The sequence below is a fragment of the Myotis lucifugus genome, unplaced genomic scaffold (genome assembly GCF_000147115.1).
Source record: "Myotis lucifugus unplaced genomic scaffold, Myoluc2.0 scaffold_276, whole genome shotgun sequence".
Classification (NCBI taxonomy): Eukaryota; Metazoa; Chordata; class Mammalia; order Chiroptera; family Vespertilionidae; genus Myotis; species Myotis lucifugus.
In genome coordinates, this window is record NW_005871324.1 from 433,245 (window position 1) to 459,952 (window position 26,708).

The 26,708-nt window shown below is 41.3% G+C and overlaps 1 protein-coding gene across 1 annotated transcript in view; it reads left to right on the forward strand.

Annotated features, from left to right (window-relative positions):
- MAPK1 (mitogen-activated protein kinase 1) overlaps positions 1 to 26,708 on the forward strand; it is a 53,050-nt gene that overhangs the window by 21,409 nt on the left and 4,933 nt on the right. The window contains exons 4-8 of the mRNA XM_014465008.1: positions 2,835 to 2,951; positions 4,576 to 4,690; positions 4,985 to 5,116; positions 22,454 to 22,563; positions 25,449 to 25,574. Coding sequence (XP_014320494.1) covers positions 2,835 to 2,951; positions 4,576 to 4,690; positions 4,985 to 5,116; positions 22,454 to 22,563; positions 25,449 to 25,565 — 591 coding nt within the window. The 3' untranslated portion in view covers positions 25,566 to 25,574. The remainder of the gene's footprint in view (positions 1 to 2,834; positions 2,952 to 4,575; positions 4,691 to 4,984; positions 5,117 to 22,453; positions 22,564 to 25,448; positions 25,575 to 26,708) is intronic.

Here is a 26,708-nt window from a genome sequence, read left to right on the forward strand (position 1 = left end):
AGGTACATGCCCTTGACCGGAATCAAACCTGGGACCCTTCAGTCCACAGGCCAACGTTCTATCCACTGAGCCAAACCGGTTAGGGCGCAACTTACATTCTTGCTTGGGAGACAAGGATATGCACAACTATCATGGATTATGGTTGTGTACTTACATATAATAAACTTAACAAGATAGTAGAAGAGTTCAGAAAAGTGAGCAATTCTTGGAAGTGGTACTGACTCCTGGGAAACTTCTCAGAAGAGTAACTTTCAAGCTGGGTATTTAGGTTAGGAATGGCGTAGGTAGGGGGCACAGTTGAAAGGGCATTGCATGGTCAGTATGGTCTGGAGTAAAGAGCAGGTCTGAGACAAAGATGGCAATGGGAGAGATGAGATAAGGACAGTGAATGGCCTTGAAAGTCATGCTTAAAGAATATGGGCTTCATTCAGTATGCAAAGGTTAAAAGGTTTTTGAGCCAGAGAGGTGACTTACATTTTAGAAATGACACTTAGGTAAGATTTAGAGAATGAATTAGATTGCAGGCAGGGAGACTTAGCTTTTGCTAAGTCCAGAGGAGTGTGGTGACACTTATAACCTCATTGGTCTGTGAATTTCTTTTCTGGTTTTAAAAAAATCTATCTGGGATTTGTTTTGTGATTCAACAGACCCACGGAAAGCTGTGTATCAAGTCTAGATCCATCCAGTCTGTGTGATGCTAGTGTAGTATCTGTGGTCATGATCTCCGACTTATGCTAGTTTTTTGCTGCTGACAAGATGCAGTATTTCTTCTCTGCACAATTCAGAATGTGGCTTCAGGTATCCATTTACACTACAGAAAGCAGGCTGAGTTAGAAGATAGAGTGTTAGCTCTAAAAAAGAGAGAAACGATGGGTCACAGATGTATTAAGAAGTTCGAGCCACACCCAATTGAAATGGGTCGGTGGTAGTCCAGCGTGGTAGGTGAGGCTCTGAATAGCATAGAGGATTCTCCTTCATATGTAAGAAGACATCAATCATTCATTGCTTCTCTAAGTTGGAAATCGTGCCAAATGGGATCATGTTGCTAGTGAACATCGTGGGTACAAGTACTGAGGTGGCTTCCTGCAGTTTGTTTCATAGATACTGGTAGAAAAGGCTCTAAAATTAGGGTGCAGGTACATGAAAGTCTCAAGTCAAGCCAAAGTTAAAACTTACGATCCCCCTAAAACACTTATGGCCATTTATCAACTAGATCCTCTAATAGGCCCATGGGTGTCAGGGGTGTATTGGCATTGGCAAGCAAGTCAGTTTTGAAAGGTGAGAACGGTGAGTACAGTGACTGGAGTTAGCTGTCAGAGCTTTGGAGCAGGACCCAGGACTTCATCACCATGCAACTCTGTGAGAGCACACATAGAAAGTGGCCTTGCCCTAACCGGTTTGGCTCAGTGGATACAGCATCGGCCTGCGGACTCAAGGGTCCCAGGTTCGATTCCGGTCAAGGGCATGTACCTTGGTTGCGGGCACATCCCCAGTAGGGGGTGTGCAGGAGGCAGCTGATCCATGTTTCTCTCTCATCGATGTTTCTAACTCTCTATCCCTCTCCCTTCCTCTCTGTAAGAAAATCAATAAAATATATTTAAAAAGAAAGTGGCCTTGGGAAGAGTAACTGGAGAAGCAGATGTGCTATTTGCTCTTTTTGAAGATACAGTGACAATATGTCAAAAGATGGAAATTATGAAACACAGATATGTAACTCTCTTTGAATGCTACAGTTGAAGCAAGCAGCAGGGCCTGTGGGATCAGGGGTGCTACAAGACAATGCTATTGTCCAAGGCTATGGGAAGACATTTGTGAGGTGGATGGGAGCTTTCTGTATTTTTCTGAATTATTGAGGCACTCTACATGGAATATCTAAACAGAGATTAATGTTCATTTAAGCCCTATGTATATCTCTTAGGCATGTCCCTTCCTCCTTTTTTTTTTTTTTTTTTTTTAATGTCTCTTCCTCTTGTCTCCATTTTATGGCCTGAGTGCAGGCCCTTATCAGCTCTTAGCTGAATTAAAGCAGTAACCCTCCAAATTAGTCTCTGTCTTCCAGGCTGCCTTCTATACTTTGACCTGTCGTTGTTAACATGCTTCTCTCTTTCTTGGGTTATTTATCATGCAGTTGTATTGGACTAAGTATATTACAGTTATATTTTATGTACATTGGAGTGTGGAATAGCATCAAATATGAAATGGCCAGGTGATGGAGGACCAGCAGTACTTTTTGTGAGTCAGGAGAAATGAGAAGCTGGATATTAAGGGAAAAATGATTTGACTTCAGTATATGAAGCCTCTTTAAAGCTTTGGGAGTGAATTTGTCTGCGAGGAAAGTGGAAAGAATCTTTGGAAATGCCTACATTTACGGAACAGGTGGAAGAATAGCAGGAAGTGAAGTCTGAGAAGTAGAAGTGCAGGTTGAGGAGCTGATTTTAGCAATGATGATCCTGGGAGTGCCAGCAGGTGGGGACCTAGAAAGGATCCTGGGTAGTTTTTGGTGACTTTATTTTTCCTCAGGACAGTTTTTGTCAAACAACCTAAATGAGATTGTTGTGGGATAAGCAGATAATGAAAGGTGGGATGCTTCTTAAAATGTGTCCTATTACAGACTCCTTCAGCCTGTTCCTTGTCTCTAACGTGGGTTGTCATCACTGCCTTCCGGTTGTGAGAATAAAATAAGAATGAATATGTAGAATTCCCAGCAAAGTACCTGCCACATAGTAATAGTAGTAACTACTGATATTATTGCTATTATCTTTTTTATTTTATGATATTTTAATATTAAATTGGTTAGAATCTCTAAGGTGTCCATTTTTTTTTCTCTCTCTTAGATCTGTGATTTTGGCTTGGCCCGCGTTGCAGATCCAGACCATGATCACACAGGGTTCCTGACAGAGTATGTAGCCACACGTTGGTACAGGGCTCCAGAAATTATGTTGAATTCCAAGGTAAGGAGCAAGTTTGCATATAAAGAAAATAAGCCTCCCTCTCAGTAAACCTGTTTCCACTTGGGTTCAGTCTTGGCCTGTTTGGGCAGAACCAAGGTGCTGTCATAATCTTCTGTTCAGCATGGAACTCTGGGCCCTGGATTTTGGCCTCAGCTGGACTGGTGCTGACATGTTAGAGTTGGAGAGTGTGCCTCTCTGGTCACTGTTACAATAATTGGTCTTTGTCTTTGCTCAGCTCTACGGATGTTCCACCCGTGGCAGCTTTTTTGTTGTTGTTGTTAATCCTCACCTGAGGATTTTTTTCATTGATTTTTAGGGAGAGTGGAAGAGAGAGGGAAAGACAGAGAGAAACATCAATGTGAGAGAAACACATTGATTGGTTGCCTCCTGCGTGAGCCCCAACCAGGGCCCAGGCCGGGAGAAGCCTGCAATCAAGGTATGTGCCCTTGACTGGAATCGAACCCAGGACCCTTCAATCCACAGGCCGATGCTCTATCCACTGTACCAAACGGGCTAGGGCTCTGACAGCTTTTGCACCTGCTGCTGCCACTGCTGAGTGTAGGCTGGGTTGGTGTTAGAGGTTATCAGATTTAGCTGATAAAAAAGAATGACTCTTCAGCAAAATTACAATATAATTTAGAGAAAACATAGGTGTGGAAAGGATAAGAACTGCTATGGATTCTTTAAAATTATATAATCCTGTTTCCAAATGACATGTGTTCCTCTGATCTCCAAGTGGCTGTGGAAGAGTGCATCCAGTTCACAGGCAAACTCTTCTTAGAAGTCTGAATCTTGGTCAGAAAAAATAATTGATTGAATAAATATATAAAAGCAAGAAAAAGGAAAGTATGATATCTTTGTTAGGCTTATGAAACAGGTGGAAAGCATTGAGAGCTTCTGTGGAGATTGAGATTCATGGGGGGTGTTGTGGGGTTTTGGGGTGTTTTTTTTTTTTTATTGATTTCAGAGAGAGGAAGGGAGAGGGAGAGAGGGATAGAAACACCAGTGATGAGAGAATCATTGATTGGCTGTCTCCTGCATGCCCCCTATTGGGGATTGAGCCCACAACCTGGGCATGTGCCCTGACTAGTAATTGAACCGTTGAACGCCTGGTTCATGGTGATGCTCAACCACTGAGCCGCACTGGCTGGGCTTCAGCTTGACTTTTTAAAAAATGATTTGCAAAATGGATAAAAATATTCTATAAGTGTAACAGTGCCCCTTTTGAGTTAGTTTCCAAGTTTCCAAAATGAGTTAATAGGCTACGAATGTTCTAAACTAATAGGTGTAATTGCTTTTTCTTGTTTCTAGCTTCAATTTCTAAGGATGCTAATTTTTTCTCTCAAATTATTTGAAAAGAATGAAGTATACTTTGGAAATTCTTATTTCATAATAACATGATCAACTTTGAAGATCAATAAGATTAAGTACTCTTGGTTGTTCAACATCCTTTAAGAAAACAAAATTATTATTGGTTTCTCTATCTTTTTCATTTATTTTTGAATTATAGAGCCAAAGGAGAGGCTAAAACTCCTGACAATCATGTGCCTGTCATGTAGGAAGATCTCATTTTGTCTTGTAACGCCAGATATCATTTTCCATCTTTTCTCCCTTCCTATTGCAGGGCTATACCAAGTCCATTGATATTTGGTCTGTAGGCTGCATTCTGGCAGAGATGCTCTCCAACAGGCCCATCTTCCCAGGGAAGCATTACCTTGACCAGCTGAACCACATTCTGGGTAAGAGCTCATTGGGGACTAGATTTATTCATTTCATCAGTTTATATCAGAGTCATTTCATTAAATTAAGAGTTTTAACAGCTCTTTCACCTATGACAGACATGAGTTTTTAATGGTCTTTGATTCAAAATGATAAGACCCTTGTAAGAAAAACTTGTTAATAAGAAAGGTAAGTATTGGCAAGGTGATATGAGAAGACATTAATTATCAAAGTCCATTCTGCCCTACAGCTGATGGTGTGTGGTCAGTTTATTTTGGTCTTGATAATTAAAAGGTATTTATTTTATCTAATAGGTATTCTTGGATCCCCATCACAGGAAGACCTGAACTGCATAATCAACCTAAAAGCTAGAAACTATTTGCTTTCTCTCCCACACAAAAATAAGGTGCCATGGAACAGGCTGTTCCCAAATGCTGATTCCAAAGGTAAATATTATTTTGTTGATTATTTTTCTTAGGTTTAGCTTCTTGTTTTTGTGTTTGTTTTATTTGTTAAATCATTAGGTCACTAGCCTGTAAAGTTAGCCTACTGGATAATGCCTATTTATTGCTCTCAGGCTTCGCTCCTGTTTGTTTTCTTACTCTTTCCTATAGACATGTTTTATATAAGAATATGTGTAAGGCCTCTTTTTTTTTTTTTTAGCTGATTTTCCTTATGTTAAGGGTTATAAACTTCTGAGATTGGTCTCCTCAGATAATAATTGACACCACTAAAATTCAGAAATTAATGTTGAAATGCAGGTTTTGGATTAATACAATGAAGCAGAGAAGACTTTAATAAGAATAAGTGGAGTATGGAGTTGCAGTGCTAGAGTCAACAGTACAGCATCATGTGTTAAGAACACAGGCTTTCCAGCCTTTAGGTTCAATCCATAGCTCAGCAACTTAACTAGCTATCTGAACTTTGGACAACTACTTAACCTCTCTGGGACTCAGTTTTCCCATTTATAAAATAGGGTTAGTAATAGTACCTGTATTATAGTAGTAATAGGGTTGTGCGAATGTCTAGACCACTGGCATTTGTAGGTCTAAATTTTTTTTTTTTTGATGATGATGAAAAATACATTTATTTTTTTTATTTTTTAATTAAATCTTTATTGTTCAGATTATTACATTTGTTCCTCTTTTTCCCCCCCATAACTCCCCTCCTTCCAGCTCCCACCCCACCCTCCGCCCTCACTCCCCACCCACTGTCCTCATCCATAGGTGCACGATTTTTGTCCAGTCTCTTCCCGAATCTCCCACACCCCTTTTCCCCCCAAGAATAGCCAGTCCATTCCCTTTCTATGTCCCTGATTCTATTATAATCACCAGTTCATTCTGTACATCAGGTTATTTATTCACTTGATTCTTAGATTCATTTGTTGATAGATGCATATTTGTTGTTCATAATTTGTATCTTTACCTTTTTCTTCTTCTTCCTCTCCTTAAAGAATACCTTTTAGCATTTCATATAATACTGGTTTGGTGGTGATGAACTCCTTTAGCTTTTCCTTATCTGTGAAGCTCTTTATCTGACCTTCAATTCTGAATGATAGCTTTGCTGGGTAAAATAATATTGGTTGTAGGTTCTTGCTATTCATCACTTTGAATATTTCTTGCCATTCCCTTCTGGCCTGCAAAGTTTCTGTTGAGAAATCAGCTGACAGTCGTATGGGTATTCCCTTGTAGGTAACTGAGTTTCTTTCTCTTGATGCTTTTAAGATTCTCTCTTTGTCTTTTGCTCTTGGCATTTTAATTATGATGTGTCTTGGTGTGGTCCTCTTTGGATTCCTTTTGTTTGGGATTCTCTGCGCTTCCTGGACCTGTAAGTCTATTTCTTTCACCAGGTGGGGGAAGTTTTCTGTCATTATTTCTTCAAATAGGTTTTCAATATCTTGCTCTCTCTCATCTTCTGGCACCCCTATAATTCGGATGTTGGTACGTTTGAAGCTGTCCCAGAGGCTCCTTACACTATCTTTGTATTTTTGGGTTCTTTTTTCATTTTGCTTTTCTGGTTGGGTGTTTCTCGCTTCTTCGCATTTCAAATCTTTGACTTGATTCTTGCGCTCCTCTGGTCTGCTGTTGGGAGTCTGTATAATATTCTTTATTTCAGTCAGTGTATGCTTACTTTCTAGATGGTCTTTTATCACACCATCGAGGGTCTCATTAGATTTCCTGTACATCTCATCAAGTTTATCGACAGACTCTAGAAGCCTCTTGAGAGACCTCAAAAGTGTGGTTCTGAACTCAATATCCTCCCTTGATAGTTTTGTCCTGTTTCTTTGTCTCCGCATTTTTTACGCTTTCTTGGTACACCCCCTAGTGGTCTTTGTGCGCAGTCTTGTTGTAGTTAAGCCTTGATTGTTGTAGTTAATACTAGAGGGATTTGACCTCCAGGCTGACTGCCTATGATAACCAGCTGTGTCTGCAGTGGAAGAACTTTTGTCCTCTAGGGAGGTGCTAATCTAGCCTTTGCCTGAGGCTATCCGGCAAATGCCTCTGTGCAGGGCTTGGGCGGGGCGGGTCCCACGAATCAACAGGGCGGAGGAGGGAGCAGTTATGGCTGCTCTCAGTCCGTCCCCAGGGGCTCTGCCTCTCTGTCCCAGCAACAGCTACAAACCTCGGAGGGACCGTAGCCAGACAGTCCTGCTTCTCCCATTTGAGTCTGGGTCCCTAGAGACTCGCCGGGATCTGGAGCTCAGAGTCTGAGGCTCCCTCCGGATTAAAACAGACAACCGCGCCCTCAGCCACCAGCCCGCGCCGCCCGCACTCCGCACCTTAGTATTTTACTTCAGCACTGTGCCTCCTCTGATTCTCGGTTCCTCCTAGTTGTAGAACTTCCACTCAGCCAGCCTTCCTGTGGTTCTGGATGATGTCCGTTCCATCTTTTAGTTGTATTTTTGAAGTGGTTGTTCGAGGCAGCAAACTCTGGCGTTAACCTATGCCGCCATCTTGGTTTCTCCCTGTAGGTCTAAATTTTGAGATCTCAAGACTGAAACTTTTTAATTTATGTATCTTGGACATCTTTCCAAATCTGAAGTTATAACTACAGAATGTTCCCTGGTAGGGATGACCCATAATGTCTTTAGCTAGTCACGTATTGGACATTGAAGTTTACATCAGTATCTATTGCTGCATAACAAACACCACACCACACCACAACTTGGGGCCTTAAGACAACCGCCACATATATGTTTATGAGACCATTAGGCTGGGTGTATACAGGTGGGTGGGTCTGCTCTATTCACCTCAACTTGCATGGTCTAAGGTGGCCTTATAACATCTTGCATTTGGTTTGCCTCTCATCCTATAGTAGACCAGACTGGGCTCTTCATGATGGTGGAAATATTCTAAAGGAGCCAGAGCAGAAGCTGCAAGGTCTCTCAAGGTCAGGTCTCAGAACAGCAGACACTTCTGCACAGTGTAATGGTCAGAGCAAATCACAAGGTTACCACAGATTCAAGGGGTGGGGAAATTGATCTACCTATAGATGGGAGGAGCTATAAATAATTTGTGGCCATATTTAATCTGCCTACAGATTGTTTCTAGTTTTTTTACTGTAACATACATACATTTGTTTATCTAATAAATAGATCTAAGTGTCTATCTGTGCCATCAAGGGTTCTAAGACCTTGGACATAAAACAGCAGTAAGACAGATTAAGAGCCTAGATTTATATGAAAATGACATAAAGAAATGAATGGAAGCTCTCCGGGAACTCAAGAAATTAAAACTTTTCCAGCTGAAACATAAGCACTTTTAAGTCTAGTTAATGATAGTTCACAAAAAGGAAATGTAATTGTCTCATAAATATAGGGAAATGAAAGGTACTCATTTTTATTCATTATATGAGATATGAACATTAAAAGTCATTAATTCGGGGGGTTGAGGGGAGCGCTAGGCTCCGCCCTTTGGGACTAGATTCGGCTCTTAGGCCTTGGCTGGGCTCTTATGGGCTAAACTCCACCTTTCCAGGCTAGGCTCTGCTCTTCGGGTCTGGACTCTGCTCTTCTGGGCTACACTCTGCCCTTCTGAATTGGCTTCAGCTGTTCAGGGCTAGGCTCTGCCCTTCGAGACTGGGTTTGGCTATTCAGGACTAGGTTTGGCTCTTCTCTTTGGAGCTAGGCTGGGCTCTTTGGGGCTAGGCTCCACCCTGCAGCCTGGGCTGGGCCCTTTGGGACTAGGCTAGGCTCTCCAGAAATAGGGTCAGTCCTTCAGGACTAGCCTAGGCACAAAAAGAAAAAAAAAATTATTTGAAGTGAAAGCAATTGCCACCCCTAGCTTGTTACTATCATGGTGATCTATGAGGTCAACTCATGGCCCAATGTAACTACCCTCTGTTCTAGGGAAGATGCATGCATACTAATGGGTCAGATTACATGGCCTAACTAAATTGTTGTTAGTCTTCATTAGTGGGGAGGAAATAGTGGACAGAGAGCCTCAAGAGTTTCTTGTGCCCATACCAGACAATGAATGCCAGCCTCGGTGGGGTCAAGTCCAGTATCTAGAGGCCTTGTCCTCTCTCTCCAGCACCATCTCCATCATGGAGATGCTTCTCCATAATGCAAGAAGCTTCCTCCTCAACCTTTCATGAAAAAAAATCTTGCATATGTCTCTTGATAGCCCTATTCCTCCCTTACCTCTAGTATTTTTAAGCTTGGCTCATACTTTATTTTCTGGATCCCAGTGCCAACAAATCACTTTAATTTCTATGGCAACTTGCTGCACACATGTTTGTGGAGAAAATAACCCACAAGTTGGTGGTAATTGGGTGGGGAAATGGCCTCCACTAACAGTCAGCTCAGGCACCTGTGCTGGCCTGTGGAGAACTTGGGCTGTGAAGCAAGTCAGCCTCTCAGCTTCCCAGCTCCAGAGTCTGGCCTTGGGAGTCCAATTGCTTTACCAGAGAAAGAAAGTCATAAATTTGGGAAAATAAAGCTTTTAGTAGGGACAACTGGAGCAGAATATCTAAAGGACATTGTATGACAATGAGGCAGGACTGGGGTGTAGTAGGAATTAGGTATGGGAAGATAAGGGGCTCTATGAGGTCAAGAAGAAAGCCTTTGATGAACCCAACTCAAATTGGGAAGCAATAATAGAATACCCAGGTCAGACGAATCTGTCTCGAAATCAGCTGGTCTATTTTTCTGCCTCTGTGTAACCTACCTATACTTCAGCCCAGCCAGCCAGGATTCCCTCTATCCCAGGAGGTTATTGCAGAGGGGGGGGTCTCCTGGGATCACAAGAAACCATCTGGTCTAAGAGCCTAGCTTTCCATGTGAGAAAATGAAGGCACACAGAGGTGAAGTGATTATATGCAAGGGAGCTATTCTGTGGCAAACATGGAGCTGGAGTCTTTTAAGTTTAGTGCTCTTCCCTTTAATGAATGTAACCACTCAGCTTTTTTATCTGCTGAGCCATTTACCCATCCATCCATTCAACAATCCTTTCCTAAACTTAAAAAGCTAGAATTCTGTGCTGGGGGGCGGGAGCGGGCTGAGAGAGATCAATGGGGGGAAAAGGAGACAGACATATGTAATCCTTTCAACAAAAAATAATTTTTAAAAAAAAGCTAGAGTTCTAAAGTATTCTGAACCAGGATTTCTGATTAGATGGTTATTATTGTATAGCTGGCACTGAATTATGTTCATAATCTCCTAGCCACTTAAAGAATATGAGCACAGGGCACCTCCCCAAAGCACCTTTGACCCATCAAAGGATGAATGGATAAACAAAATGTAGTATACACCTACAATATAATACTACTCAGGCATAAAAAAAGAATGAAGTACTGATACATGTAATAGCGTGGATTAACCTTGAAAACATGTTATGTGAAAGAAGCCAAGCATGAAAGATCACATATTACATGATTCAGTTTATACGAAATATCCAAAATAGGTCAATCCATAGAAATAGGATGCAGAATGGTGGTTGCCCGGGGCTGGGGGGCGGGGAGAGTGGGAGTGGCTGTTGACTGGGCACAGGGTGTTCTTTTGGGGATGATAAAACACAGTTTGGGCCCTAGCCAGTTTGGCTCAGTGGATAGAGCGTCAACTGCAGACTGAAGGGTCCCGGGTTCAATTCCGGTTAAGGCCACATACCTCAGTTGCAGGCTCCAGGGCAAGTGCAACCAATCGATGTTTCTCTCATACCGATATTTCTCTCTGTCTTTCCCTCTCTCTTCCACTCTCTCTAAAAATCAATGGAAAATACCCTCGGGTGAGGATTAAAAAAAAATGTTGCAAAACAAATAGATAAATAATAAAATAATTTTAAAAAAACAACACATTTTGGAACTTGATATATCAGGTAATTGCACAACATTGTGATTGCACTGAATGCCAATGAAATGTATGCTTTAAAATGGCAAATTTTATGTTATGTAAATGAAACCTCTAACAAAAGAAAAGGACTTTATATTTCCTTCCGGCCCTGGACTGGAAAAGGGAGCGCTATGTGACTGCTTTTGGGCCTCACAAATAGGGGGACTCTCTTACAGAAGAGCTCCCTAAAACCAAAAGGGCCTGCCCCTAGGGATCCTGATACCTGTGGCCCAGGCCCCAGCGGGGGGTTTGGTGGGCTTCCCAGCTAGGTCCCTCCATAGCCTCACCAGATGCAGGGCTGCAGTGAGGAGGGGCCACAAACCTTGAATTTAAAACAAAAATCTGAATTTTAAAGCTCTCAACAGCTTTAGTTACTATTTTTAATAGACTTATCTCTTATGCATTCAATTATTATCATTGTCACCAGCACATGGAAATTTCAAGGTGCCTATTTAAAATGTCAAGTTTATTAGACATTCACTCAAAGCTTAATTTTGTTGTTTTGTTCTCTACTTCCTCCTCCTTTATATTTATTTCTTGGTTTGCATGCATGGTTAGTCTAAACATATGGACTGATTTTTCTCCACTGGTTTTAAAATACTTCAATGAATTCTGCAGAGGCTTGTTACAGAATGAGCGCAAGAGGGGGTATTACTCCCCTGCAGATGGAGGAGAGGGGTACCTTTGGTTCCTGCTGGGTCTGCCTCTGCGAGAATAATTGTCTTCTCTCTGGTCCATAGAAACTGCAGAGCTCTTGGTCTGGGAACCTGAGTTCCCATGTTCTTTTTGTTTTGTGGGGAATTCCCTTTCCCTGACAAATGGTCTCCACAGAGTTCAAATGGGTCATCATTGACCCTGGGCCCCCAAAGAGGTGCTCTGCTTCATGTGCACACTCACCCACTTTGGTTGGTGACTTTCTCCTTATTCTCCTTGCCTGTCTTGAGGCGGAACTTAAAGAAAAGGAAAAGAAAAAAGCAGAAGGTAAAGAGACTCAAGAAATGCAGTTCTTTTCTTGCTTTGGCCCAATTTGCAGAGGGTACATTAGATACTCCTGGGCCAGAGGATCAGCCAGTTTATGCAGCTGTCACACCTTTAATGCTTTACCTTCCAGGGTCAGAAAGACCTGGGAGTGCACCAGGCACCTTCTTTTTTAAGCCCTTAAATCCACCCACTGCAGGGTCAATACTTCTGACGTCCACTCTGCAACCTGCAAGAGCCATACAACCCTTAGTACCTTGGTGTGGGACTCCCAAGACCTACTCTAGGAGAGGAAATAGGTGACTTTAAGATACCCATCAGATGTCAATTCCCTAGTACAGGGTCACCCTGGAAATCATGCTTTTCCTTCTAGTGTGTGTGTGTTTTCTATTATTTTCTCATTTCTTAAGTTGGAGACATAGCTAATTCAAAACCAGAACCTTCATTCTAACTATGTTAGCTGCATCCCACAAGTTTGGATATGTAGTATTTTTTTGTTATCCATCATTTCTAAATTTTTATTTTCATTGTTATTTTTATTTGATCCATGAATTGTTTAGAAATGTGTTTTCATTTTCCAAACATGTGCTTTTTTACTGGTTCCATTTTTGTTACTAATTTCCTTTTGCATAATTGTCAGAAAAAGTGATCATACAAAACTACTGTTTCTTGAGACTTGCTTTACAGCCTAGCAGCTAATCAGTTTTTTGTAAATATTCCATGGGTGTCTGAAAAGAGTATATTCCCCATTCAGGGGATGCACTATTCTATGTGTGTTCATTAGCTCAATCTTTTTCTTTATTTTTTGTTTTGTTATTAATCCTTACTCAAGGATATTTTTTCATTGTTTTAGAGCTTGGAAGGGAGAGTGAGAGACAGAGACATCAATGTGAGAGACACATCAATTGGTTGCCTCCTGCATGCACCCCGACAGGACTGGGGAACCTGCAACCAAGGTATGTGCCCTTGACCGGAATTGAACCTGGAACCCTTACATTCAAGTGCTGATGCTCTATCCACTGAGCCAAACCAGCTAGGGCTAAATCAACCTTTAATTGTGTTTTTCAAGCCTTTCTAATAATTTTGTCTGCTGGATATATCAATAACTTAGACAAGTATGTCAAAATCTCCTACCTGATGATGGATTTATCAGTATCTTCTAGCAGTTCCTTCAGGCTTTGTATTTACTGTGTTTACTAAGTATTTAGATTTATTTCTAAATAAATTGTATTTTGTACTTTCTATTTTTCTATTTCTCATTCATTTCTCCTTTCTTGCCATCTTTTGGATTGATTTTAGTGCTATTTTCCCCCTGCTATTCTTGTGGGTTTTGTTTTTTTACACTCATTATTTAGGTATATTTGCTATTTTTTTGTCTTTTATCTCTGGTTTATTGTTTTAGATTAAACGTTTATCTTTTTTTAGAGCTGTTTAAAGTTCACAGCAAAATTGAGGGAGAGAGAGAGATTTTCCACATAACCTTTCCCCCGATCCCCCATTATCCACATCCCCTACCAGGACAGTACATTTATTACAATTGGTGAACCTGCACTGACACATTTTAAGCATACAAAGCCCATGGTTTACATTATGTTTTACTACTCTCAGTGTTGTACATTCCATGGATTTGGTCAAATGTATAATGACATGTATCCATCATTAGATGGAAGTACTTTTTTTATACATTCTTTCATTTTTCCCTTTACTCGTTTGAAAATTGTCTTGTATGTTTATTCTTTTAGTGGTTGACCTAGACCAGCGGTTCTCAACCTGTGGGTCGCGACCCCTTTGGCAGTCGAATGACCCTTTCACAGGGGTCGCCTAAGACCATCCTGCATATCAGATATTTACATTACAATTCATAACAGTAGCAACATTACAGTTATGAAGTAGCAACGAAAATAATTCTATGGTTGGGTCACAACATGAGGAACTGTATTTAAAGGGCCAGAAGGTTGAGAACCACTGCCCTAGATGGTATTTAGATGTTAAAGCTGTACATGTATACACATTTAGAAGTCTTGTGTCTTTCCCGTGATTTGAAACTATCACTGTGTAGTAATTAACCCTTTTTCTGTCTAGTTAATGCTTTGCTTCACAATTTATTTAGTTTGAATTAGTATGGACACACCATCTTTCTTCTAGTTTGTATTTGCTTGGCATATTTTATTCTCATGATTTTACTTTCAGTGTTTGTGTTCTTATATTATAAACAACGTTTACTTGGATTAAAAAAAAATCTAGTCTGGCAAAATAAAAAGAAAGAAAAGTCATTAATTCCATTTCCCCCCACTCATCACAGTAATAAGCATCAATAAGTTTGATAGCCCACTGTGTGGTCAAGGCTGTGGGGAAACGATGTTCTCAGAGACAGCTGGTGGGGTGTAAATTGGATGATTCTCCCTGGAGGACAATTTGGCAATTCTGTCACATGTCTTTTGTTCCAGCAATTCTGGCTGGGTATTGAACTTTTGGGTCTGCCAACCAAATGGGGGAGAAGTGGCATTTTAATTTGTTTTTTCTTTAATTAAGAGTGAGAATGAATGTTTTTTCACATGTTTGTTAGAAATTTCTGATTGCTGAATCCCTTGAACCAGCAGTAATACAGATTTTTCTTCAAAGGGATCGAGCTTCAGATTCTCTCAAATCTTGAGGGGGAAGAAATAATTATTATTCAGCAGATGGTGCTGGGCTAACTGAATAGCTACTTGGAAGAAAATCAGTTTAAATTATTACTCACACATCAAAATCCAAAAAATTAATGATTAAATACTTTTTTCTAAAAGTCATACCATTAGAATCTAACAAGTATTTAGAGTAGTCAGTATTTTTTTCTGATCTCTGCATGGAGAATGACTATCTTCCTAAAAAAAAAAGACATAAAGGAAAAATAGTAGATTTGATCACATGAAAGTTTTAAAACTTAAAATAGATTAGATGGAACAGGTGTGGACAATAGTTATAAAATGTTCTAAACTGAATAAGCTTTAAAGGAGCCCTGTTCTGTCATTTTGAAGGCAGCACAGCATAGTAGTTAAGCTGTGTGCTCTGGAGTCAGGCTCCTGAGTTCAAACAAGCTTCACCACCTCAGGTCTTTCACTTTGGGCAAGTTATTTAACCTTTATTTCACAGTTTCTTCATCTCAAATTAGGGAAAATTGCATTTCCCCCCTCACAGGGTAATTTAGGAAGGTTAAGTAAATTATTAGTTTTTAATGTTAGGCTAATCATTAATATTATTAGTGTATAAAATGCAGAGACAAATCAGTAGATAAATAAATGAGCAAAGGAAAAGAACATAATCTATAAAAATTACACAATTAAGAAATTTACAGAATCATAATTAAGAAATTTTGAGATTAGGAGCAACAGTTTGGAGGTTAGCATGTGAGAATCTAGTTTGTGCCATGTTGAATTTAAGACACCTGTTAGGCAGTAGAAACAAACTAAATGCCAAATATTTATTGAATGGTTGAGTAAATTATGATACATCTGCTTAAAGGAATATTGAAAGTCATTAAAAGTTTTTGTGGGGGTCTTTTTTGTAAAAGTTTACAGCATGGGAAAATACTAATTAGCAATATATACTAGGGAAATAATATAGCATTTATTACATATAGTATGATCTCATTTATGTACAAGGAAATGCATACAAAAATTCTACAAAATATATCAAAACGTTAGCAGTGGTGAGAGAAAGGAAGGGAGAGAGAAACATCAATGTGAGATCCGTTGCCTTCCATATGCACCCCTACTGGGGATCGAACCCACAGCCCAGGTATGTGCCCTGACCAGGGAATGCAACCGGCAACCTTTCGGTGCACAAGACAATGCTCAGTGCTCAACCATTTTACCCACTCCGGCTGGGCTGAGACATTTTCTTTATTTGGCTTTCAGGAAATCACTGGATACACCATCTCAACCTCCATATATAGGCACTTCTCTTCCCATTCTCTAACTGCTGGAGTAAGCCAGACTGTTCTTCAGCCTCTTCTGTTTGCTTCTGTCTCCTGCTTCCTAGGTGGTCAATTACAATCACTTGACTTTAAATAACTATAAATTAGTGACTCCCATATTCACATCTCCTGCCCTACTTCTCCTCTGAACTCCAGACTTATATACCTCAAGTAGCATGTTTAATAGGCATCACAAACTTAATATGGCAAATAATACTCTTTATTTTTCTCCCAAATCCGCTCTTTCTGTGGTGTTTTGTGCCATAGTACTAGTAAATGAAACCAGGGGTCTGCAATTACTCTGGAAAACAGACACATAAAGAAACAAAACTTGCCCTAGCCGGTTTAGCTCAGTGGATAGAGCGTCTGCCTGTGGACTGAAGGGTCCCAGGTTTAATTCCAGTCAAGGGCACATGCCCGGGTTTCGGGCTCAATCCCCAGTGTGGGGTGTGCACGAGGCAGCCAATCAGTGATTCTTTCTCATCATTGATGCTTCTCTCCCTTCCTTTCCCTTCCTCTCTGAAATCAATAAATATATATATATTTTAAAAAGAAACAAAATTTGAGTTCTTTTTTAGTCCATCAGCAAATGCTGTTAGCTCCATCTTCAAATTATAACCAGCATCTAATCATGTCTCATCAGACCTACCTCTACCTTATCAAGCATCTTTCATTTCTTGCTTGGATTACTAGGATAGCTTCCTAACTGGTCCTGTGGCTTCTACTCTTGTCTCCATATGATTTATGTATATTTAGAACCCAGGTGGAATTATATTACTTATAGAAACCATTAAATGGCTTTCCATCACACAATATTAAACCTAAGGCCTAGGGTCCCATATCATCTGCCCCAGTTTCCTATTGTGTTCCCTATATCTTAAAAAGAAAAAAACATTAGCAGTGGTTACCTTTGAATGATGGGGCTGTGGGTGCCAGAGTTGAAAGATCTTGGGTAAGTCATTCACACAGATTAGAGGGTCAGCCATTGGAGGCCTTCTCACGTCCACAGAACCTGTCAGCTGACTTCAGCCTGAAGAAGGACTTCACTGGCTCTCATAAAAGACAAGCCCAGTAGTGTTGAGATTCCCAGACAGTCACTTTGACTGGAACCTGGGCTTTATTTCTTCCAGCATGGCCTTCCTCTTGTGCTATCTTTATTTTTAGTCTCTGTTTTGGTGACAGGATAGCCACTAGCAGCTCCCGGCACACACTGACAGGTCTCCTGATAGTTTCAGCTTAGGGCTGGCACTCATTGTCTCTTTGGACCCATCCCAGACTAGTCATTGTGGCCAAGGGAACCCACCCAGGTCACCACTCCCACAGCACAGCCAGGGTGGGTGGGCAAGCCTGGGCGCTCCCCCATGGCAAGAGCAGCTTATGTGGTTAGAGGGAGTCGACACTGGTAAGCAAAACCAACAGAAAAAAAAAGATGAGGAATTCTGCATGAAAAAAAAGTTGAGGAGCCCTAACTGGTTTGGCTCAGTGGATAGAGCGTTGGCCTGCGAACTGAAGGGTCCCAGGTTCGATTCCAGTCAAGGGCATGTACCTTGGTTGCAGCTGATTGATGTTTCTCTCTCATCGATGTTTCTAGTTCTCTATCCCTCTCCCTTCCTCTGTAAAAAATCAATAAAATATATTTTTTTTAAAAAGTTGAGGAATTCTGTTCTTCCCCACTTTTATTTTTTTAATTTAAAAAATGTAGTTTATGCAATGAGTCTCTCCATTTCTCAGATAACCTACTGTTTGAAAAGCTTCTAGACTTTGTTATTGTCCCTATATATATATATGTTGTAAATGTGACCATAAGCTGTATCCTTTTTTATTACCGACAGAGAGTTATATTTATTCATCTGAAGCTTGGGTGAGAGTTCTAGGCTAAATATAGATCTGGGAGTTATTTTACACATGGCATTTGAAATCATGCAAGAGGTTCAGAGGATAGAAGAATGAGATGTATAAGAAGCTGGATAACATGAACCTTCAGTGGGCAATGGAATAAATGAAATAGGAACTCTTGAAAACTAGAAAGAATGGACAAAGAAAATAACTAGCTCAGTATTTTACAGAAGCAGACGATGGCATTATAAGAAAGAAGACATGTTCAGCAGTCTCCATGCAGCAGAGAGGCTTCTAATGAAGGGGTCATTGGTGACCTCATAAGAGCAGTTAAAGCATTAGTGTGAGAAGTTTGAAATGGAAAGTGGAGACAAATTAGCGGTTCAGATGAGGGAGAGCTGGTTGTGATCAGGCCACGTGTCGCAGAGATTTGGCTTTAATTAGGGAGAGGCTCTCCTCTTTCCACAATGAGGATATGTGTGAGTTTGGGTGGAGGGACATCCAGGAATGTCACTCCTGGGCATCTCAGTAGCACCCTCAGTGAGATCTGCTGAGGATAATGAGGTCCAGTTGATAGGAAGGTTATGCTTCAAGTGGTAGGAGTTGAGAAGACTCTTAAAATAGAGAAGGGGCAGACCAGGGATTTTCCAGAGCAGTTGGGAGGCCTTCATGAGATTTTTAAAAAAGCTTGCAATTTTGTACCATAGGAGTTCTCAATAGCATACTCCTTACACCTCTGAGTTCCCAAAGTCCTTCCAGGGTATCTGTGGGGATAAAACTATTTTTATATTATAAGGCATTGTTTACCCTTTTCTCTGCTGCCATCTGCACTCTTGGTTCTTAAGCAGTGGTGAGCAAGACTGCCAGCACCTCAACACAGGACAAGGTGGTGACAGTGCCATGCCCTCACAGCTAAAAACCAATGCCAACTGCAGTCAGAATGTTCTTTTTTTTTTTTTTAATATATTTTATTGATTTTTTTTACAGAGAGGAAGGGAGAGGGATAGAGAGTCAGAAACATCGATGAGAGAGAGACATCAATCAGCTGCCTCCTGCACACCCCCCACTGGGGATGTGCCCGCAACCAAGGTACATGCCCTTGACTGGAATCGAACCTGGGACCCTTGAGTCCTCAGGCCGATGCTTTATCCACTGAGCCAAACCAGCTAGGGCCAGAATGTTCTTGTTGAAGCAATAGAAATACTCTTTATTAAAACCCACCCTTCATATATGTCTTTTTAATGTTTTATGTGGCAAAATGGGAAGTACACATAGAACATGTCTGCCACATATGATTGCCCTGGTTTTCTCACGGAAAAGCACTTGTTTGAATTATGAGCTGACTTAGCTGCTTTTTTTAATTGATCCTCAAAAGTTTGGGGGGGTTTTGTTTGTTTGTTTTTCTTAATTCTTACCTGAGGATATTTTTTCACTTCATTTATTTGTTTATTTTTTTAGAGAGAGTGTAGAAGGGAGGGGGGGAGGGGAGAGAGAGAAACATCGATGTGAGAAAGACACATCTATTGGTTGCCTCCTGCACACGCCCCGACCAGGGCTGGAGATCCAACCTGCAACCCAGGTATGTGCCCTTGATAGGTAATAAAACCTATGACCCTTCGGTGCATGGGCCAACGCTCTAACCACTTAGACACTGGCCAGGATGATCCTCAATAGTTTTTAAGGGCGGGGTTCTGTGGTCAGAAAGTTACGGTAGCACAGTTTGCACAGCTAGGTCATTTTCTTGGTCCCCATTAAGAAACTCAGGTTGAGGATGGAAGTGACAGGTTGCAGCCTTGATCCAGGATCAGTTTTGCTGGGTAGGTGAGATGGACCCAAAGCCATGCGATGGAGAGCCAGTCTGATGACCCACCATGGGGTCTAGGCCTGGGGTGGGGGCCAGAAGGGTGGGGTTATATTGCTAAGCACCCACTGAAACTAAAGAGAAGGTGTGGGTTCTGAGAGGGCACCAGGGAGAGTCAGAGATCACGGTCAGCCCCAGAGGGACTTCAGTCTCTTAGGAGAAATAAGACCTGTATCCAAGGAAACATACGCACAGGCAGCGTGATTCATGCCATCCGAGTGGTGCCAGCGGATTGCTGTGTGGTGTGGGAGGGGGAGGCCGGGCACTCTGTGAGATCAGCACCTGCCAGCTGCTTCCCATTTCTCTCCCTTTCCCCTTCTGTAGTTGTGATTAATGCAAGAAATATCACTTGCAGTAAAAGGAGGCTAGAGATCCAGTTATTTTTCAAGTAGCAAAATAAAAAGTTACCTTCCTTTGAAATTGTTACCTGGAAGATTAAGGGCCTAGAATTTTTTTAACTTGAAGGAACTAAGAGATCTGTTTTAGAAATGCTTAAACTACCAGGTGCCTTGAAGTGGGAACGTACCCCACCCCTCAACTATTTAGAAATATTGCTTTAGAATGAGACTGTTGCTAGGCTGACCTGGACTCTGACACCAATGGTGTCTAATTGGGCAAAAGGACAAATGACTTCTAATCTCAGCCAAGTTCTTGGGGAAATGTCTGTGAGCTCTTCTGAGGGAGGGGTGGTTGGGAGTAGGTAAGGTAGATTTTATTACCTGTGTTATAGGTAAGACTCTAAAACTTACTCGGCAAAGGTTGTGTCACGTGTACGTACATCTGTCTGGTATTCCATGGGACTCAGATGTGAGCAGGAGGTGCCTCAGTTCTTGACCATCATGCTGCACTGTCCTGACCTTTGAGTGAGCCTCCTCTGAAACCAAGCCAGATGTAGGCCCGTGAGACCCCATGTCACAGCTGCAGAAATGACAGCTCTTCTGCTGCCCAGACTGCTTCAGTCAAAGCCTAACATGTCTAGATTCCCAAGAGCCTCCTCTGCTCTGAAAAGTCTCCTAACCTGTAGAGCAAAATGTCATTGTTCCCTAATATCCTAAGGTAAACTCGTGTGTGTTAAAACGATTGATAGAGGCAAAAATTCATTACATGTGCTTAAAAAAAAACTTTTACAGTTACCCTTATGGACATGAGAAAAATTCTTTGCTATGTGGAATTTCTCATTATGCCCAACTTGTGGTTTACCACATTTATTTTCTCTTAATTGTCTTGAAGATTAAGATGGGTGACATGCAACTAGGGGAGTCACTAGTTGGCATTAGATGAGCATGCAAAGAGCATGCGCGCACACTGACAAACGCATGCCCTTATAGTGACCTCAGGCAGTTAGGTGCCTCTTCAGCCCTCCACCTGCTCTCTGGAGTTTGGCTTCTAGCACATAAGCAGTCACTTCAGAAGGTGCATTGGCCTGTTGCTCTCAAGGATTAAATGAATGAGTAAAATTATTTTCCTCTACCATTCTACACTTAGAGCTTAATGGCATGTGGCTGAGGTTGATAGCCTAATCAATTATCACTGCTTCATTAAGTAGATGCCACTGTGGGTTTTTTGTTTGTTTAAGTGTCACTATATTCTCTAGGACTTAGGAGAGGCTTGGATAGCTTTTCGGCTCCCCTTAGGATTTAAAGAAAGGACCTCCCGCTTAAATTGAAAACCGCTGGTTTGAGCGTCATTAAAGAGACAATTTTAAAAGAAGCCTCCTACCGCCCAGCTGGTGTTGCTCAGTTGGTAGAAGCATTGTCCAGTACACCAAGGGGTGATGGGTTTGATTCCCGGTAAGGGCACATACCCAAGGTTTTGTTCTATCCCCAGTTGGGGATGTGTATGGGAGGCAACTGATTAGTGTATATCTCTCACATCTCATATCTATGTCTATCTGTCTCTCCCTTCCTCTCTCTAAAAAATTTTTTTTTAATTTTAGATCTTTCAAAAAAGAAGCCCCCCCCTTGCTACCTCTTTATCAGAACAATAATGTATTTTCTGACATTTATTGTTTCTCATTGACATCTACTTCTGATACTAAATCCAGGAAGTGTTCTGTCACACTTCCCTTAACCCTTGTCCCAGCTGGAGTTAGCCATGCCCTTTGGCTATCCTCGTGATTTGAGATGTTTCCTGGATACTAGGTATGGAGGAGTCCATCAGGATAAACTGGCCATCAACCCCCTCTCCCCCATCTCATTCCTGTTGATCCTACACTTGCTTCCTACTGTTAACGTGAAAGAAATGTTCAGCTGCTAACTATGGTCAGATTGAGAGGATACTTTTAGTTTGGGGCCTTGGAGAAAGATGCCAAGCTGCAGAATAGACCAGGCACCTTTGCTTCACACATGAACCTTGGCCAGGACCTGGAAGAAGGGGACTGAAACCACACAGGAGGACAAGTGACCATTTTCTTCTATTACCTCAGAGGTCTCTCCTGTATGTGGAAAGATAAATTGACCATTGCAGGAATCACTTTGGAGTTGACTTAAGAGAAGTACATACATAAAACTGTTGCTTTTGACATCTACAAAGCAGAGCAGTGATTTAGGAAAAGTCCAGGTGTGGCAGGCAGACTTGGGTTTGAATTGTCGTCTTCCACTTTCAGCCTTTGGCTGAGCGTCACCTTTCTGTCTGGGTCAGCAAGTGTCGGATGGTCACAGTCTCAAGAAGCTCGGAGACATCATAGGCACCCAGTGTGCTGACTCTTCTCCCCAGGGCGATGCTTAGCTATTTGTTTTTGAGTCCCTTTACTTAAACAGGAAATGGAAGGTATTTCAGTGATTATTCCTTTGGTTTCTCACCACTGCAAAACTTTCTCTTTGTAGCTCTGGATTTACTGGACAAAATGTTGACCTTCAACCCTCACAAGAGGATTGAAGTAGAACAGGCGCTAGCCCACCCGTATCTGGAGCAGTATTATGACCCAAGTGATGAGGTAAGAGCCTGTGCTCCTTGCTGCTTCTGCAGGGATATATGTGAGCCAGCAGCAGGCCCAGCCAGGAGGGGCCCAGATGGCCTTTGTAGATTGTTCTGAGAGATACTTGGTGCTGTACCTGGTCCTCCCACTATGCCTACCTCCTCCGCCTGGAGGCCTAATTCTGTCAGCTCAGCTTGAAACCCTTCTTCAGACCCTTTTATCTTAGAAAACTTCTAGCAGGGGTGAGGCTGCGAAATAGTTGGATAAAGGGGAGCACAGATAAGGAAGGGTTCCAAGAGTGGAGACCATTGTCATGGTCTATGGCAGGTAGAGACGCCTGAACCAAAGTGCCTGTCCTGAGGATAGAGAGGAGGTTGCCTGCTTGGGGATGGGTGTCATGTAGATTAAGGGGGCAGGGAGGTCAGCCTGGGCAGTTCCCCTATAGCTTGGTGACTTCAAGTATGGTGTACCTCCCTGAAGATGGGAACACAAGAGCCTTTTGTGGTAAGAGATGATGAGTCCACAGGTCAGTGTTGGCAGGTCTCCAAGCATTCTGGAGATCCAACTAAAGATAGAGAAAAATGCAATATGAACCAATGTTGGGATCTTTCTAGTTGAGGCTCATATGTGTAGAAAGCAAACCTTCACACTCCTATTTTTGAAAGAGGGAGAGCCAAGGAGGGTGTATTAAAATTAAAGGGGAAAATAGAAGAGGAGAGGAAAAGCAATAACAGCTAAAAGCTGATAAAGGAAAGAAATCAAGAGGAAGTATTTATTAAGCAGCTTCCCCTTCCACCTTTATCCCCTCCTCCAGAAACAAGACATCTTGCAAAGATACCTCCAGTATAGTAAACAAGGAACTAGGTGAGGGAGCGTACCTTATGGAGCCCTCAGTACCCCTGTGAGCTAGAGATTTCCAAAGCCCCTGTGTCCTCATCTCAAACTGGTTGCCACCCATACCCAGCAGGGGGTTGGGAGGATTCGGACGGCGTAGGTAGGACACCCAGTGTGGTCTCACACAGAGCCGTCCTTCAGGGCGGGCTAGCTACTTGTTGCCTTCTCTCATGGACACGCATTCTTTCCCCCCTTTCAAGAGGCCAAAGCTTTAGTGTAGACTTTGGGGCCCATACTTGCTTTCTGTGAGGTCTGGTGGGAGGAATATGTGACTAGGCATCCAGTGATTGACAACTGGTATCATCATTAGGTTAGTTCTATAACATAGTGTTAGTTGGGGGTACTTAAAAATCAAAATATAAATAATATTAATTGACTAATTTTGTTTTTTTTGTCATTGATAATGTATGGAGTTGTTTTTTTACATAGATAGTTTTCATCTATACTGAAATAGCTGTCTAGTTAAAGAGAGTGATAAAAGAAAATTTGCAGGAAAAATACAAGAAAGATCACTTTGTAGTCTTTTTACAGTATTATTATTAAAGCTTTGGAGTATTTCCTGCCCAGCTTACATTTCTGTATCTAAATTTTAAAAATAAAATAGGGTTCATTCTGTTTAACATAAACGTGGGTATTTTCCCATGATACAGTAAAACCTCGATATAAAGGATTAATTTGGGAGAGGGTATGTCAGTTAAAACCGAAAGTCCGTTATGTAATAAAGTAGGTTTTCCGAATGCATATGTTAAAAAATTGACAAAATAGTTTACCTGTTTTTACTTATAGACACATTTGTGTAATTAAAATTAAGTATGTATGAAAAGTTTCATTTCACAGAAAAGTTTTCTATGTCTATTACAGTAATTTTAAATTTATACTGACTCGGTCTAGTAAATGCGTGCATTCACCAGTCACCGAGAGTAAACTGAGGCCCACGGCTGGAGCCTGGCTGAGCACACTGTGGGACATTGGCAGACAGGCGTTGAAACTGCTGCAAAGTCACCCCACTCGACAGCAGAACCAATTACCCTGTGAGATGCAGTGTGATCACATGCTAGTCATTCGCTGAGCATTGTTTATGACCGATGACTCTCCGATTTAAATATGTAGACTATAGATATGTAAGTTTATTTACGTGGGTGATATTATTGCAGTATTTTTTTCCAACATATGGCCTATTTGCTAAAATTTGTTAAAAATAACTGAGTTAATAAAAAAATAACCTATTAATTTAATTATGAGCAAACATTGGTTAAAAGCATTTTAAAATTAACAGGGCATTAATTTTCACATATGATATACAGACCGGAAACTTTTTCCGTTAAATCCAAAGTTCATTATATCGAGGTCTGAAAAATCGAGGGTTTACTGTACTAATCTTTCTTGCAGCTTCATTTTATATATATTTTAATTGATTTCAGAGAGGAAGGGAGAGGGAGAGAGAGATAGAAACATCAATGATGTTTGAGAATCATTGATCGGCTGCCTCTTGCAAGCCCCCTACTGAGGATCGAGCCCACAACCTGGGCATGTGTCCTTGACCAGAATCGAACCCGGGACCTTTCAGTCCGCAGGCCAATGCTCTATCCACTGAGCCAAACCGGCTAGGGCTATAGCTTCATTTTTAACACTCCAAAATATTTCTTCATATAAAGATATTATAATGTATTTAATCAAATGCATCTATTTGAATATTTTGGATTTTGATTGTATAAACATACCATCACCCCTACAAGTTTCTGTGATTCTTAACTTTCAGTGCCTTAAAACATTTGAAAATTATTCTGGGATAAGTTCAGATGGATACTCGTAATGAATTCACTTGCTCCCTGTTCGTTTATTAAGTGCTCACAGGAAGTACACTTTGAGGCATGTGGGGCACAAGTACATAGATACTTACCATAGCTACCATAGCTCTTGGTCTTTAGTAGATGTCAGTCTTGTATACGTTTCAGAGACTCCTAACCATAACAATTGTTGTCTACTAAATATTTTGTTTTCTCTTAAAGCCCATTGCTGAAGCACCATTCAAGTTTGACATGGAATTGGATGACTTGCCTAAGGAGAAGCTCAAAGAACTCATTTTTGAAGAGACCGCTAGATTCCAGCCTGGATATAGATCTTAAATTTGTCAGGTACCTGGAGCTTTGACCATACAATAAGACCTAGAGAGGGAAAGAGAATATAAATTAAAAGTTACCTAAAAGAAAGTGGGATCTCTGTAGACCTGCATGGAAGCTTCATGAGTTTAGATTGTAAGATATGGTGGACAATACAGTGATATTGGTAGATTTTTAAAAAGCAAGTGCTCAAAAAAAGGAAATGCAAATCATGATTTTAGAGAATGTATGGAAGAGGGAGAATAGGGCTTGTATTAGAACCCTATAGAAGTGAATGGTGAAATAAAGAATTGCAACCAAGGGTTAAAGCATTTGCTGTGGAAATGCTTCGGACAGACTGGCATGGAGGGGCTGGAGGTGTCCTTTGGCAAGCAGCAGTATCATGTACAGTGTGCACACAAGTGGCCCAAGGGGTGCTATGCTTGTATTAGAATAGGAAGCCACCTGGTGGCATTATGGAAGAGCAGATTCTGCAAGTGGTAGACATTTGGGGGTTTCTTACCTGGGTCTGTATTTCATTCTCTCATGCCTTTTTATTTTCATACTAGAGGCCCGATGCTCGAAGTTTGAGCAAAAGTAGGCCTTCCTTCCCCCGGCTGCCTGCACCGGCTTCCCTCTGTGGCACCTGGGACCTGGCTTTGTCCGGAAGGACATCTGGTCTAATTAGCATGTTATGCTTTTATTATTATAGATTATTATAGATGTTGAGGTCTGAGGACAATGGCTCAGGCCGAGGATTTCAGTAGCAGTGTTTTCACTTCTCCCAAGGAAGGTACAGAACTAAGAGAAACCTAGAGGTGAAATTAATTCATAACATACAGTGGCTGCTTTAAGCAGTGTTTCTCAGAAGTGTGGTCTATGTCCGTCCTCCCCGTCCCCCCCTCCACTCAGCAATTTGTGTTTTAACATGTCCTTCAGAGGATTCTGACACTCACAGTTGAGAAACACTAGCCTGTAAGTGGTTAGAGTAGATTTGACCATTTGTGATTCTTAACTTTCAGTGCCTTAAAACATTTGAAAATTATTCTGGTTAAGTTCAGGTGCATACTCGTAATGAATTCAGTTGCTCCCTGTTTGTTTATTAAGTGCTCATAGGAAATGCACTTTGAGAAATATAATTTCTCCAAGTGGAATAGAGAATGGGGATAA